Here is a 17632-nt window from a genome sequence, read left to right on the forward strand (position 1 = left end):
CATTAGACTTGTCTTTTTTGAAAAAATGTGCCTGAAAACTACAAAACAAACTGGATGTAGCTGAATTGTGTCCCCAACAAAGTAAGTGGGTAACCTTTATTTATTCACAGCTTGTAAAAACACAGAGAGGTTTAAGTATTGGGGGGGGGAACAAATGTGTATGAAACTGTAAAATGCATTATGTCAAGAAAATACCAAGACACATAAGAAATGTAATGTATCTAATGTGACAGCAATTACTGAGAAATCAATCTTCACTTTACGTGTCCCAGATGTTTCATAGATTTTTTTTTTTGTACTTTTCCACTGACCTAATGAGAGTTTCAGGTGATTAGATCCACAGCTGTCAGACAATAGATGGACTTATTGCTGCAAATCTCTCAGTGGTGCTGCTGATTCACTGGGTTCTGCAGTGAATGTCATGATTTTCAGCCCCACATGCCCAAACCTGCTTATGACATCACTAAGCTGGTTTTTGTTCATTTAAACATATGCATGAAACAGATGTGGAAACAGCAGGCTTTATTAAAGCAAAGGACATTATAGTCATCATTTAATGAAGTCACTTAGTTGTTGTTGTTTTGTTTGTTTTTTTGCATGTGTGTTGGGAGGAATTTTTACTTTTATTCACAGAGGACAGTGGTGATGAACAGGAAATGTGGGGAGAGCACGTAGGGGAGTGACATGCAGTAAAGGCCTGTTGGCTGGATCGACTCCATCTGGCTGTGATGAGATTTTACTCCAGTGGTATGTGCCCTAAACATTTGGCCATAGGGTTGACCTAATACACCATGACACTTGAACAATACCTAAACATTTACCACTAATGGCAGCCAGAAAATGCATTATCAGTGACTGTTTTCTTCACAAGCTATGGTGGATTTAGCTCTTAAAGAATTTTCCATTTCACTTCCAGGATAGACAGACATGTAACAGGTGCCCGCATATACAGAGTAGAGAGAAGTGGCGGTAACAGAATTACAGAGTACAGACAAATGTGCATGGGTTTTCTCACAGCGCTCCATTTTCCTCCCACAATCCAAAGACATGCACAGTAGGCTAACTGGCAATTCTAAATTGGCATAAGTGTGGACTTAGGTGTGAATTGTTCCCCTTTGACAGAACAACAGGCTTGGATACTCACACCCAGTGATTCTGAATAAAAAGAATTGATGGATGATATGATAAAAGGAAATGATCTTACATTTTTGTGGTATCTGATGAGTCTGTATGTTTATGTTACTTTTGGTTTGTGGCACATGCACCTCCATCCTTTACACATTCTGCGTTACCACTCATGCCACAGATTGTGTTCACATGTCCGGGCCTGTTCGTGCCATTGCTCAGTTGGGTGCAGAACCCGCCGCTGCTCACAGCAAGCGGGTGCGTCTCCGTCTGTGTACAAGAATCGACAAAAGAATGAAAATAGCAAGTTCTTGTCCTGTCCTGTCGCTCTCTTTTTACTGCTCGTAGGCCAGTGTTTTGATAAAGAAGACATTGCATGAGTGATTGTGAGAACGATAAGATCAGAGCTGTGTTCCAGTAAGTTGCATCTATCTCTTTACATATGTTAACGCAGAGCTTTTGTGCGTGTCTGGACACCAGGTAAATAAAAAGCAGAGCTGGCGAAATAGGTTAGGTTTGTTAACGGATCAACTGAACACAGCAGCGTAAAAATGAACAGAAAATAGGATATGCACATATATGATTCAGTGATAATTGTAGGGACAGAAACTAAATCATCAACTATCCTTTGAGTGATTCCAGCTGCTCAAAAATGAGAAAATCATATATTTTATTGATTTCAAAGTCTGTGTGAAACTCTGATCTATGGGCAAAAAGAAAAATAGAGAAAATAATCAAGCAATTTGCTGATAGTCAAGATGTTCATTTGGCTATAAGGGTGAATCCATAATAATGTTCAACCCATGTAAAGTACTTTTTGTGTACCATGACATCTTGGGAAATTCTTCATGCCCTAGAGCAAAACATTCTGACTTGCTGTGAGGCGGTAAGAGCTGGCAGCTCTGTATTCCTCCATTCTCAGAAGGGCATTGCATCACCTGACAGCCATGTTGGGACAGGTCCCCTCTTCAAAAGGAGAGGCTTGGTCAGCACCCACTCAGGAAAAAAAACATGTATCCGATGTCTTGGTTTCCAAAGTTTTACCCTCAAATTAACCTCACCTTGGAGTTGTGCCAATCACGACAAGTTGTGCTGCTACTGTGAATCATTAATTTTTGACCAATACGTGACTAACGGTCACCTTACAGAATCTTTTTTTATTTTCTTTCAGTTTTTTTGCTTGTTAAAGATAAAACTGTTGTGCAAAAGTTTGCCTTTTTTTTTCTTTTTCCAACGCTTGCAGCGGTGGTGGGTCATTGTGAGCCTGTTCACGTCTGCAGGCATTTCCAGGCAATTTTCCACATGATTCCACATTCAGTCAGTGTTAATGTTTAGTTTGAATCCAAATTGTTAATTATTAAACCAGGAGTTCAGTTTCTTGTTTTGATGGAAGAGTGCGTAAATTGTTTTTGCATAGTCTTTTGTATGGATACCTTATCTTTGTTCCCTAGATAAAGACGGGTGTAGTAAATATGCAAACGGTTGATGCCTGCAAGCTGTCTTTCAATAAGCAAGGTAGGAAATTACCACCAGCCAAACATCAGCCAAACAGTGGTAAAATTAGGCCACAGCTGTTAGGATTTTTATTGCTAACTACAACGGGGATGAAACAAGCAATTTAACCCCTTAACTTATTTTATTTTCTCTATTTTATTTTAGAGTTGTTAAATTCATGTTATTTCTTCTTGAACAGCAGTGTGAACTTTAACTCTTCCTTTAATCTCAAGGATGATTACACTTGGAGACGTTTACAAGTTTTTTCTTTTTAAGCACACATTTATACGTTTTCTGTAAACATGCTATCAAATGGAAATATTCTACATGCCTTATGCATCATTTTAACTTTCAGGAAGACATATATGGTATCTTTGGAAATTTTACAGTCTGCACTTTAATTTAAGACTTTAAACATTTCTAATTTTGTTTGGAGGCACGGCATGAATTTGCAATGACCAGTTTGCATGTGACACTGTTTTCAGTGACGAGAAAGAATCTGTGGAGTGTTTTTCTTTCTTTTGTGCGCTTTTTAAAACAATTTGATGACCATTTTCAGATGTTGATGTTTAAATAAACCCAACTGCGAAACCAGTATTTTTTTTTTTTAATGGTTATTTTTGAAAACATCTTTTTCTGCGGTTCACTGATATAATTCTGAACAAATTCTTTGTTTTTCCAACCAATCATTGGTGATCACTGTCACACTCATGTCATATTTCTGTTTTGACACGGTGATGCAAATTAGATACTTTCCTCATATGCCATGCCACTGAGTCTTTCATCTCCAATCTGATTTTTTTTAAATGCTTCCTTTACCAGCATGGAGACACTTGCCAGCAGTGCCAGAAGCCATTTATGATACACTTGTTTAATGTCAAATATGGAGGCGTTTTGCTCCGTGGAGCTTGTGAATCAAGGCCTCCAAGCTATTTCCTAATCAGCTGCATGCCTACTACTCGTCTATGTCACCACATAGTGATATCCTGCTCTGAAATGAAATAAGGTATGTGTCTGTCAGGAGCACCCCCCCGCTTCCCTCGTGCTCGAAATAAAGGACCAAAAGCCTGTCCTGAGCAGTGGCCTCACCTCGACCCCAGATCACTCTTACTTCCTTGACTCTGGGTCCTTCGGGCTTTGTCATAAGGTCTGTCTCCCCCTTTGAAAAGCTCATAATCGCAAAGTTCACTGGAGCAGCAAATGATCGTGGCAGGCCTGCAGCCACATTAAACTGGAAGGACAAAAATACAATTTTACCTCATCTCCTTATTTCTGAAGATATTGGAAAAAGGCAGTGTGTGTAGATTTTCTTTCTTTCTGATTCGAGTCTGGTTGATGAGCTCCTTGATACCATAAAGGCCCATTGTAAAAACTGAGGCTTTTCTACCTCTAAATGCATGATAGCTCAAAAGAGTCAAACCAAAGTGAAATCACGACCCGTGGAGTCATCTCCTTTGCCCTGTGTGGACTTCAGTCCTGCAAAAAAAAGAAAAGAAAAAAGATGCATATTGTCACTGGATATAAATTGTGGCTCTCAAGCTTTGCAGATATTGGTTTTGTGATTTTTCACTCAGCCCAAATGAAACAGAGGGGAACTGTATTTTAAACATTTCCCAATTACAAATAAAACATTAACAGAAGTGACACCATGTCATTCAACAGGAAGGTCTCACCACACATTAGGACTGATCCTTCTCCATTCCATTCAACCAGTAATCCGCACACAATGCAAGCAAGGGATTATGCCAGAATGTGTACTCAAGTAATGGAGGAGGTCGGAGAACAAACCCTCCCCTCCATCTCACTGTCTGCACACTTGTATGGCTTTTATCCCCCTGCTGTGCCCCTGAACAATGCACCACAAACAGAAAAGGTATCTTGCCAATCCCTGGGACACCGCAGATATTGTCTTTGCAGGCTTTGATCTCACCTTCCTCATCAGGGATCATGGTTTGAATCATTTAGCGGGAAGTGGGTAAGCTCACACCTGAGGGCTGAGTAGCTTTTCTTGGAAATGAATACTGTGTTTTACAGTTAAAAGCCACGCTCTGTACACAGCTGGAGCCTTCCAAGATTGTTTTGATCATTTTAGTTTAAGGACTCTTAAAAAAAACAAAAAAAAACAATAAGTTATTTCCCAAAACAACAATTTGCTATATTTAGTTTGTGAATATAGAATTATTCTTCATTATGCCTGCAAATTTGACTCAATAAATGGTTTTATTGCTTAGGGAACAATCTGATTACCAGTTTGCATGCGAGTCAGACAAGCATTGTGTTTGCTAGGCTGCATCATACACCTACATCTTAATTTTCAAAGTTAAACATGGAACCAAGCCGTCATCATGGCACAGTCTTACTCGGATCCTCCATTAACAATTTCTGGCTTTCCAAACCTGATCCCTGAAGATCTTTATTTGTGCAAGGCGGTGAAAAGGAGGGTTGAGCAACTCTGCAAAGTTTGATGCCAACTTCCAGGACTTTTACAAGTGAGAAAAGTAGCACAATGCTGCATTGTTGTGTTCAAGGGCTGCTCTCTGAGGACAGACGCAATGCTAATATTTCTTTTGTTTGCTTTGTCATGCAGTCTTGTGTCTCAACTGCACAAATGGCTGCCACCTGCAAGCTGTCACGACAAGCTATGAAATATTTTATGGTGACTTCACAAAGATCTGCATCCATAAAGTAAAGCGCCTGTTTTCAGGGTTTTTTTGACGAGGTTTTGTGTGTGTTTTCATGGGATTTCTTGATTATATTTTGTCTTTTTATCACGAAAGCAGCTGGAGTTCTATATTTGCTTTTCTGTCACTTGGAGAAAAGACGCAAATATGAAAGGCCATGCAGCTGAGCAATAAAAGCCATTTCAGATTTAGTTGCGTTTGTTTGGTCCTCTTCAGCTGAGGCTGATCTGAAATCTCTGTGTGTAGAAGCACAGTGTGTCTGCCAGCACTATAGTGCAAGTGATCTTAGCTCATTCAAGACCACACTGAGTTGAGGAGGCCTGCGTGTGCAGACCTTATGTTGACCCTCAGCTGATAAGCTGTCTTGCTGCGGGAGCACAGGCTGGTGTTGTTTACAACCTAAGGTTATCAGGCTGCTCCTCAACGCTTGTGACTCGGTTATCAGGCTTCTCCTCAACGGCTGCTGTTGGGCTGCAGCTCTCCAGCTGCTGTTTCTTTTCCACATATGTGTGTAAGTCCTGCTGCCTGTAAGATGGAAGTTCACCTCTGAAATCTGAAAAAAGATGAGAAGCAGAGAGAGGCACTTGTAGCTAAGAATGTTCTGAGCTTTACATGGTAGCAAGAAGGGCGCAGGAGCCGTTTTTGGAAATTTCGGTTCACAGTGAAGTCTTCACTGTGAAGATTCTGCCAAGTGTCTGCACCGGTGGATGGATTTGATTATTCCAGACTGCTGGGAGGAGGAATTTCAGGAAAAAAAAAAGATATTTGGCTGAATAACTTGTCACTTTAAATCTTGTGTGCATATCCCTGCTTCAAAGCCGATGTTGGCCTTCTCAGCATAAAGTGCTTGATATTTTGACATTTTCAGTGAAGCTGTTTTTAAGCCTGCCTCTCTGACTGAAGTAATCAGTGGGAAAGGGTAACGCTAATGCTAATAAAATAATGTAAGTAGATGATTAGCGCTCCTCGAATCTCCCTGAAAAAATCTCGACAATAAATCAGCCTCTCCTTCATGCGTATTTATGCCTGTAATTAAGAGCACATGTAGAAATGGCAGCTGCTTCAGTAAATACGACCAATCGTTCCACTCGGCTGTCAGCTTCAAGATCGATGTGATCTCAGAAAGACGTTAATGCTCTAAAATAATGTCTTGAGTGACTAATATCAAGGCTGAAAAAGCAAAAAGCAATGTGGTGCTCATTTACACCCTAAAATTAACTTTTGTCATTCCTCATTGACTTACAGCGCCGTCAGCTAGTATTAGGACAGGGTGTTTGGAGTTGTTCACATCTATATGCACCCACATTATACTTCTTGCCCTATTTTCTTTGGGGGCTATATAAAATGATGAGTGCATTTAGACAAAGGTTAACAAATACATATTTTCTGCAAAGGCACCCAGACTTTCTGATGGTTTCAGTTTATTTCTCTTGGTTTTGAGATATGTGTCTCAGTTTTGATTCTAGTGGTTACACCATCTGAAAAAAAGTTACATTATCTGTGAAAAATGTCTATTTTGTAACTATTCTCCTCAAGGGAACTTTACTTGTGAAATCTCCTCACAGCCAAGATGGGACACTAGTATAGTGTGCTAGGGTGCTAGGGACATTCACAAAGGAAGAGACTATCATACTATGGCTATCAAAGACCAGGTAACGTCAGTGAAAATCACTGAGATACTGTAGCAGTTACAGGGGGCGTAACTGTTGGCTAGTGGGGGATAATCACATTTAATGAATCTAAACTTTGAGGTTAGTGATTCCTGCTGACTAGCATATGACACGGTGGTGTAAATGGAAGAGGATTACCTGTGCAACTGGAGCCTGAAATGTCCCCTAGCGACCAACTGTCAAGTACAAAGTAGGGCTTCCACGATTAGTCGACTAATCACGATTACGTTGACTATTAAAATCGTGATTAGTCGACTAATTTAATAGTCGACGCGTCATTTGAAGGTTTGTAAGATCCCAAAAGACGCAGGAATAAGTAGTAGTATTTAAGAGTGTAATAACGGACTGAAACAGAAGATGGCAGCACTGCATGTACAAGGATGCCAGCTGCCGTTAAACCCCGAAGAAGAAGCTGTGTCCCAGAATTCATAGCGCGGACCAGCGCAGTTTCCAACAATGGCAGCAGCTAGTTAGTTTTAATATTACTCTTATTATTCTTTTTGGGTCACAAAATAAAGTTTAACATATTTTCAGGCGAGAATGTAGCTGTGTAAACCTCAAATATCTGCTCAGTTCATCAAGACAACACATATTTTCAAAAGCGCTCCAGCGTTTTCGGAGACGTCTGTTACCCACTAGCTCGTTAGCTAGCCGGGGTTCAAGGCTCAATAGAGCCCGTGAGAACACCGGACTCCAGGAAAATTGTTTTCAAACCCACCGCTGTCTTTCGCTACTCAGGTTAAACATGTAATATAAGTCACTTAGATAACTTAAAAATGATATTATTTGGCTTTTTTAGTATTTTATTTGTTCCTGAGTAAATCGGTTTGGCTGAGAAATAAAGTTATAGTTTTTACACAGCTGACAACTGATTATCAGAAGTGTGAGATGCTCGAGAATCTACTCCGGTGTCCTGTTATATTTTAGATAGCAAGGAGTTTATTAAACTCCACCGAAACAATCTGCAAATGTCATTAAAATTTAATAAACTATCATCTTGTCTTTATTTTTAGTTAGCACATACCTTAAACACTTCAAGCTGTAAGCTAATGATAGTTATATAGATGCATGCTGGTGCAGTAAGCTGTATGTTTTACGTCCAATGGATGCATGATCTGATTAGTCGACTAATCGCAGAAATAATCGGTGACTAGTCGACTGTCAAAATAATCGTTTGTGGCAGCCCTAGTACAAAGTGACATGTGGGCAGGGATTCTAGTTAAAGCATTGCTTTACAAACTGTGGGGTAGACCTCACTGATGAGACCAGAGCCTCTGAACATGGGGGTGGACCATTTGAATGAATAGGAGTTTTGGCAGTGAATAATAAGCTACCAATAAAACTGTAGTAGTACTTAACAAATAAAAGTCAAAGGGTAAAGGATTAGTCTAGTTAGTGTTTGACATGATGTTTCATGCACAAAATGCAAACCAAGCATGAAAAGCCTAAGTTTATATGGTGTTAAGTATCTCCAATATCCAAAGCTTTTATGAAACACCTAGGACAAGAGCTGTATGGAACAATACCTAATATCAGTCACGCATGGGGAAAAACGACCCATCTGTTACTGAAATACTATAGAAATTGGTCTCGTACAGCAATTGCAAAACCTCCTCCTTCTGTATGTGTGAATTCAAGAATGTATTAAGAAGTCGATCCCTCTGCTTCCCTTTTAATCTCCCTTTTTTTACTGTAATTGAAGCTACTGTGTCAGTCTGACCAAAACGTATATTTGAAGGTCAACTCTGGAAAGCTCATCTGAAGAATGTGCCATTGCCTTTCGGGAGAGGTGGAATCAAAGACATTGTCAGTGAGAAGAAAAAGTATATTTTGGCTCCCAGTCTTCAAACTCAGCAGTCCATCATCCTGCTCCTTATTTTGAATTGTGCAAATCCCCAAGAAGAAGAGGAGAGAAATATGTTGATTCATGCTGGAGAAGAAGTTGCTCTGTCTCACAGAGGTGAAAAATCATCCCTCGCCGTGTTTTCTGAGATTATATTTTAGTCTTTGACTGGAGGGAGAGGAGACAGGATAATTATTCATCCGGCCAGGTTTCAGACAGTTAAGGTGATTTACTAGGGCTGAGAGACTGGAAGCTGCATTGTTCCTTTGTTGGAGAAAACACACACAACCATACACACACACACACACACACCAGCAGATTATTTAGAATGAACTGAATCTGTGTGTGTGGAGGGAACTAAAGGAAACAGAAAAAAGAGAGGAAGGCAGTTAGTGGACAGAAGAATTAAAGGGGGATGAGGAGCAACATTTAGCTCAGGGACAGCTAATGGAGAATAGTAGAGGAAGAGTAGCTTACAAACACTTTCAGCATTTCCATGAAACAATAAGATTTGTTTTCATTATCTTGGCTGAGCAGAGAAAATGATATCCTCCTGCCTGTGTTGTGTGAGAATTTTTAGTTTAGTCAGGACAGGAGGTGATTTGTTTGGCATATTAGATAAATAAAGACAACAATCAAGCCATCTTTCCCCTTTCTTCATTATAAGAGTGACTTTCGCATCAAAGGATCAAAAATTGTCATGAACTGAGCGTGGCATGGCCTCTGAAATGCGTTCATGAAATGTAATTTTGTACTATATATAGTGAGTTAGAATAGTGTAAAAACAATACATTACCTCATTGTCACTTACCACACTGTCGTTTTCCTCTGTGTGGAGTTGTCAGCTAACTCTCGGGCAACTTAAATTTTTTTGGTTAAATGAGTTCTCCAGCAGTGCACAGCCTGCTGACTTAGTTCAATTTTGAAGTGACACCAGACATGACTCACGTGTGAATCTTCACTCACCCAGTTAATCAGAGCTGGTCAAATTGGTCCAGTTGGCAATTTTTCTGTTGCCAAGTAATTATTGCAAATGTACTTTTTACAGCAGGAATGCGAGCCACGTGTTTAATATCCTGACAATGGTGATCTGCTTTTACAGCTGCATACAACTGAGTGTCATCCTTGTATCTGTAGAAATCGAATAGTTGTCCGATATACTGCTCAAAAAAATGAAAGCAACACTTAATAGGTTCTTAATAGGGGAAAACCCATGCTTGATGTCTGTATCATATGGATTTTGGAATGTGTTAGGAACAAAAATTATTTGACATTGTTTTAAATGAAAATGATCAACCTACAGAGGGCTGAATTCATAGATACACTGAAAATCAAAGTGATTTTATTCCAGCTACTCAAATGGTACTCAGTAGTTTTTATGGACCCCCAAGTGCTTGTATGCATGCCTGACAACATCAGGGGATGCTCCTAATGAGACACCAGATGTTGTCCTTAGGATTACCTCTCACATCTGGACCATGGCATCACTGCGCTCCAGGATGGTCTGAAGTGCAACCTGGTGGTGTTGGATGGATCAAAACTTAATGTCCCAGAGGTGTTCTGTTGAATTTAGGTCAGGGGAGCTCGGGGGGCCAATCAGTGGTGTCACTTCCTTCATCCTCCAGGAACTGCCTGCATACTTGCGCACATCAATCACTGTTGTACACCTGGAGGCACCCAGGACGCACTGCTCCAATGTAGGGTCTTACAATGGGTCCAAGGATTTCATCCCAATACCTAATGGCTGTTTTCCAGCCTGTAGAGGTCTGTGTGCCTCTACATGAAAAAGGCCCAGTGATAGCCTGGGTCCTCGGCTGAAGACGACCCAGACTATCACTTACCCATCACCAGTCATGGTGAACGATTTTAAGGGCGCCGTAAAGACGCTTTAACATCTATCACATGTGCTCAGGGCTAGCCTGCTTTCATTAGCGAAGCACAGGGCAAGAGTAGTTGACCTGCCAATTCTGGCATTCTGTTGCAAAAGCCACTCGGGCTCCACAGTGAGCACAGAGCCCACTAGAGGACGTCGGGCCCTCAGACCACCCTCATGAAGTATCTTCAGTCACACCAGTGGCCAGCGGGAGGTCATTTTGTTGGGCTCTGCTCATCCTATTCCTCCTTGCACAAAACATCAATCCTACTGATGGGTTAAGGACCTTCTATAGCCCTGTCCAGCTCCACTACAGTAACTATCTGTCTCCTGGAATCTCCTCCATGCTCTTGAGACTGTGCTGAAAGACACAGTAAAGTATTAAAGTATTACTAGTATAGTAATATATAAAGAAATATAAGAAGAACAGGGGGCAGAGATACTCCATACACAGAGAAGGAATTAGAGTATCATTAACAACTTTAGTAATTGTTTCAAGTGACAAAAGTGACTAAAATGGTTTGGGAAGTTTGCTGAGGCAAAGTTATTCTTCTTCAAAGTGTTTAGACAAGTTAATAATTAGAAAAGCATTGAGTTGAGATTCAAATTGATCTTACTATCCATTGAAATTCTGCAAAAATATAACAATTAGCAACAGCTGTTAAACTAAAATTAAACTTTTATAGCATGTATGGCACAACTGCAAGATGGTAAGTTTAGAATAAGTGCTTATTGACATCTTCCTAACTCAGTGTAATTGATTTTGAAGTTGATTGAAAAATGTATTGCTGTTTGTTTTATTTGGTTATCCATATATAATTAAACAATAACAATGTTTTTTTTTTTTTTGTTTAACACTGATTCAAAGCACATGGGGGAAGCTCAAGAATTCTGAGTACTACATAACCACAAGCTCTACAAATATGCAGTGGTTGTTCAGATTAATAAAACTCAAATATGCCATACTTGTGTGGTTTAAGTATTTGGTTATTGACAAATATACATATGCCTCACATTTTTAGAAGACGTGGTCACATTTCACTACAATCGTCACATATTATTCTCCCTGTCTTCTGTTGGACCTGTTTATGTGTGCAGATGTTTTTCTCTACAACACACACTTTCAGACTGTATATTGGTACCAGCCACCTGTGCATTTTAAACACACACACACACACACACACACACACACACACACACACACACACACACATACATCATGGTTGTTACAGCTGTTGAGATCAGGTTGCAGAGTATCGTGCATACTGACTCCAGGTGGGGTACAGTAATGTGTGTCCCAACATAAGTGCAACAATACCCTGCTGCAAACATACACACACGTGTACACAGACATTCTGGGCCCATACGTGCGCACATTGCATTTGCTTTCTATTTCTCGAAAAACTGCATTCACACACACCCCAACGACAGCCAAACCTCCCTGCTGTCTGGAGTGTGCAATCGCACACGCGATCAAGAGGTCAAAGGTTATTTGAGGGAGAGTGCCAGCTGAGAGGCCAGCAGTGACACAGACCTCCTGAATTTCATGAGTGCAAGTTTGCTAACACAGTGTTATACCCCCACAACAACCGTTACATTTTTTTATATTAGCAAAAGTGCCTTTAACCTTTTTTTAATCATTTTCCCCTGGATTGGCACTGAACACACTGTCATACCGAAAGCCTCTGCTGGCTGTAACCCAGTCCATGCTTTATAATTCAGGTATTAGTGTATCTCTTCACACTGGACCCAGGAGCAACAGCGAGAATATGAAAGTGACATTGAAGCCTATGTGGATCACCTTTCACCCCTCTCTTGACTCTCCTGAGCAGTGCCCCAGGCTTTTGGGAGCTCCACAACGCCGAAACCCTATCGCAGGACCGTTGTTTTGGGGACAATAACTGCTGGTTAAGTACAGAGCAAAAGGTGTACAGTATCTCATGTATGTGCCCCGTGGTGCCTGTTACACGACTGGAAGACATGTTCACAAAATGGCTTGAAAGATGTAGAACAGCTTGCCAACACCATAAATCTTCTAAAAGATGAATGTAAGAAAAATGTGAAAATGTTGGTTTGAACTTAGAATTACTAAGGTCATTGATTAATAACACTTTTATTAATACTGACATTTGATTGTGGAAATAGTGAGGTGCTCTTTGCAGAGTTCCTCTGAGGTTCCTCTTTTTTTTTTTGACTGTCGGTTGTTGAAATTGCACTTCTTCTAACTGGCAGTTACTGAATAAAAATATTTAATTTAAGTCTCTATCAGACTTTAAGGGAAACGTCACCCTCTTGCAGAACCTGTTTGACTCTGTGGCAAACTCTCTGTCTCTGTGCCAAGAAACAGCCAAGGATAACAGCAGCGGTGCTTCAAACGAAGCTTGTCAAAACAGTCTTTTCGACTGTCCAATTTCATTGCTTTGATCTTTCAAAATAATTTAGCACAGGGATGCCTCCCAGACCCTTTCTGCTCTATCACCCAACGTCCTATTCCACTTCAACAAACACCTAAAGTCCTGTTTGTTTGCTCTGAAAATAATCAGCCTGGGGCCTGTTTTTTGAGCTGCAGGGTGTAATCTCTGTAGTGATCGTGACATCTCCATCTGCTGTAGTTTTAGGAAAGTCGGTAGAGTTTTCGCCGATTCATATGTGCTCAGTGATATTGATGTTCTGCTTGGAGTTGTGATCAAATGTATGAGAAGGGTAGACTTTGTGAAGGTGTTCTTACACATACACATCAACAGATAAAAAACAGGTTTGTGTCTTGTTTGAAGAAGAGGTGTTTCTCTTGCCTCAGCCCTTACACTGTCCTGTGTGTCTACTGTCCTACGTGTCCATGTACTTATCCAAGTCTAAATCAATTTCAGTCGCAAAGTGTCATTTCTGAAAAAATGTTCCTCTTTAAAGCCTCGCAATTCCATCCATATCAGCTGGCTTCATCACCTGCCAGCTGTGGACTTAACAAAAAAAAAACAGCCAATCTTTCTGCCAGCTTTAAATTTCCTCCACATTTTTGCTGGTTTTGACTTAGCCATTGTCTCTGTAATTGCAACCACTGGCCTTGAGGATATTTAATTTAACCAAGGTTTGTTGCAGCATGCTTGTAAGTCAGCCAGGTTTTTCTGCTTTCCTTGCCTTCCTCTCCGTGAGGTCCTGTTTATCTCTGTTTAAGTAACATCACTGAAATTGAACAAAAAACCTTCAGATTTATTACTTCACCATTGTTCTCCCGAGTTTCAAAGCTTGACACTAAACAAATGATGCAGCATATTTCACACACACCGCAAATAACAACCCAAGCTTACTTTAGATAGAACCAGAAAAGGATAATGAGCCTGTAAGTGATTAGCAGTTTTGGAGGCAGCCAATTAAATTTTTGCCCTTTTGTGCACAATAAATGGTCACTACCAAAGTCATGAACATTTCTGTGTGGCATTAAGTGGTAGACGTTAACTGTTAGGGCTGTACACACCGAGGCACTGAGACTGTCTACAAGTTTCAGCAATCATTCTGCTTGTACGGCCTGCCCATTTTTGTGACTACAAAGAAAAGGTTGTCAACCACTGAAGTTGAGAAGACAACAGAAAGTGGAGGTCTGGTCAAGCAGCCAGGTCAAGGACCTTAAGAGCCACAAGAGGCCCGCCACTCTCTGGGTCATTAATAATTAATGAAACCCGAGGCTAGGACAGAAGGCCATGACTAAACACAAGAGTCCGAACAGTGAGAGCAGCGCTGGGCAGTAAGAGGAGGGGGGTGGTTATTGAAAGAGAAAAGACCCTGAATCCAACTCTGGCTTCAGTCTGTGCTTTCACTGTATGCTCCAGAGGCTCCAGACACAACAATGTGAACAACCCAGCAGCATTTGCAAACTAAGAGAGTAACAGATTTTGGTTCTAAACTCACGAGGACAAAGAAAAACAGGAGGAGGGTGGAGAAAGCGAGAAAAAGTGGGGTTTCCCAGTTGGAGGGAGAAAAAACTGCACATGGAATGAAAAACAGCATGAATATCTCCTCGCTGTTTCCCATGAAATCTTCCAGTCCTCAAACCTCTGTTCAACAAAGCATGTACTTGCCCTAGAGGTACTATCACACTGAGACCTCCATTACGAGCTCGGTTTGATGAAAGAGTAGCTAAGAGTGGGCTTAGGAGGTTTTGGCTCCTGACCCTCCCCCAACTGAACAGAAATGAAATAAGATAGCTCAACATGATATTATATAACAAGTCGTTTTTTAGAATCTGTTTGGACAAAGAGATCAGATCTCGCTTAAAAGTATATTGTTTTATTTTTCTGGTAATCAGATTTTTATGGTTATGCCATATTTTTCATTCTTATCCAAGTTTACTGATTTTAATTATATGTTCCATATCGGATGTTTTTCATTGTTGAACATGACCACACTGGTATTTGACATTTCTTGGCTACATCATATATCCTATCAGTATCATGTCTCTAACCACAGCAAAAAGTACTTTCTCCACTATTATGTCCATGTATATTATTATTATTGTGGCACGCTAGAGGAAATTTTCTCCCACTGACTCCTGTGGTTTCTTTGCAGACTTCATCAGATGACTGCGACCCCCATGAAGGAATCCACGAAGGAAAAGAGAGCACATATCGCCTACAGGTGACCCAGTTATACGAGAGGTTAGAATACTGGCACAAAGACTTGACAAACACCTTGGTGACCTCAATTACTGTGGTGCCAGTCCACGGTCGTGCTGTGGTATACCTAGGAACTGCTGATGGACGTCAAATACAGGTAAACAAGTCACCGTCAGTGTCTTAATTTGCCTGTCAAATGCATGCAATGTATTCTACAGGCCTGCATTTATAATCTTAAAGCAGTTTCCCTATCTCACTGTTCATGTAAATGTGCCAGGATGTTGATCGATGTCGGGTGAAAGTGTCCTGCAGGAGACACAGTAGAGAAAACAAGTCCAGGTGTCTTAACTAGAAGCAAGTTAGGGGAAACTATCAGCAAGCTCCAGAATCTTCCAGTTTTTCACAGTTTGCTTACCTTTGAACTATGCTCAGTGAGCTTTCAAAGAACTCTATGTTCTAACTAGTCATCTGAGCAAATACCGTCCCTATTTAGGCTATTAGTGCTCAGACCAGCAGTAGATTCCACGCCTCTGGTCATTCTTTTTAAGGATGTTATTGGATGACTTTATAAAAGAAAGGCAGAATTTCAAGGTCCTCAGTTTATTAATTTAATTTTCTTAAAGGATGTGTGATTTGAATTATAGAGCCAGATGTTTTTAAGCCAGAAATGGCCATATTTGAACAGCAGGGCTAAACTATCAGCTAATGCTAGCTACACTGGTTAGCAAGTAGTTTCCACAATCTCCATGTTACACATATTACGGAAAATTAGTAAAATATGAAATATCAATAAATTAATACTAGACTGTGATCTAACAAACTAGAAGCTAAAACTTTCTCTGAGAATTCAGAGAATTATGTTAAATATACTTTCAAAATCATACCTTATAAGCACAGCTAGCAGCAATAAAAACACAAAAAATTAACAGTACTTTTGTGGCTACACACCTCAAAGAGGTCGCTACTCTGGTAATGCATACACAATGCATACAACGTAACTTTAAGCCTTGATAGAAAAGTACAAAAACACAAGTTTAAAAGGAATCACATTTAAGACTAATAAATACCACATGCAGTCATTTAGTATTTAATTCCAATGCACCTGAAGTTCAAATGAATATTTAGCCTGTAAGAGGTACTTTAGCTAATTAGAGTCATGCAAGGGCGGATTATCAAGGTAAAACATAACATTTTGGCTTTCAGTTTAATTAAGTCAATATGACAAGCCTGTGTAGCTGCATCTTGGACTGTGACTCACCATCTGCAGCTACTTTCAGTTTTCTTGTGGTGCTGAAGTCATTTACTCGGACAATAAAACTATGCATGCAAGGGTTGCAGCTGAAAATACAGCAAGTGCAGCAAGTGGTGCATTGGTGTGTCTGTAAAAAATAATAAAAACAAAAAACTGTGGCAAATGGAATGAAATGCATAAAGTAAACACTAAATTACCTCACGTGTTTTTGAAACACAAGAATGAGAAGACGCATGGAAAAGAACAGCAAGAAAGATGTGGAAAAAAGGGCTGACAGCTGCACGGAAAGGCAGCGCAGGATGGAGGAAGGGTAGAGACGATGGTAGTGGGGCGTGAGGGGGGTTTACAAGTCGAACGACACGTTGATGGTGAACGGCGAGTTTCACTGACACGTTCTCTCACACGCCACATTTCTACTCCCTGAGCGTCCCGTGCAGCTGTTGCTATGCGTTTCTGTACCGTCAAACACCACCACTCCAGCCCCTCCTTCAGTTCTGTTTTTGCGTTTTTGTGGCTGCCTGAATTGGATGTGGTTCATTGTTTTAGCTAAAAGTCTGAAGAGGAGACCAGCTGTATTGCACTGCAAAGCTCGCCATTTCATTTGTTATTGCGTACAAATATCTTTTTCTAAAAACGGACCAAAGAGGGACATTAAAGTCAACAGTCAGGAGGGAAAGACGCTGATCAGGAATAGTGGTTAAAAGATATTTCCAAGGCATGAAATCCAAATGAACAAAGAAAACTTAGTGAAAATCATTAGGAAGATATTGTAAGATCATAAAAAAATGATGAGTAAACCTTTTGCTTTTTGGATTGATCTTCTCTCATTCATGCTTTTACCTACTTTTAACCCGTGGAGTGCAACAGTCTTGCTTGCTGTGGGTTAAAAATTTCCATCAATCAATTTTTTAGCAGAAGAAGCACCTTCCCTATAAAACATTGAGGGAAACTCTGGTTTTCTAGTCACAAAGGTGGGAAATGTATGGGTGCAAACATTGCTTGTGAATTTTAGATGCACTTGATTTTGACACAAACTACTTCAAAGCTATTTCAGTTGCTCCTTTGTCACAAGGGGTCATAAAATCAG

The 17632-nt window shown here is 40.3% G+C and overlaps 1 protein-coding gene across 2 annotated transcripts in view; it reads left to right on the forward strand.

Moving 5' to 3' along the window:
- Window positions 1–17632, forward strand: part of met (MET proto-oncogene, receptor tyrosine kinase) — a 68052-nt gene that overhangs the window by 9386 nt on the left and 41034 nt on the right. For both annotated transcript variants that reach the window (XM_085283039.1, XM_085283040.1), the window contains exon 3: window positions 15247–15450. In XM_085283039.1, the coding sequence (XP_085139165.1) occupies window positions 15247–15450 (204 nt within the window). The remainder of the gene's footprint in view (window positions 1–15246; window positions 15451–17632) is intronic.

This window comes from Mchenga conophoros, linkage group LG7 (assembly GCF_057382185.1).
Source record: "Mchenga conophoros isolate Kocher_MC1m ecotype Shallow Benthic linkage group LG7, M_conophoros_male_GT1.1, whole genome shotgun sequence".
In the NCBI taxonomy this organism is placed as follows: domain Eukaryota; kingdom Metazoa; phylum Chordata; class Actinopteri; order Cichliformes; family Cichlidae; genus Mchenga; species Mchenga conophoros.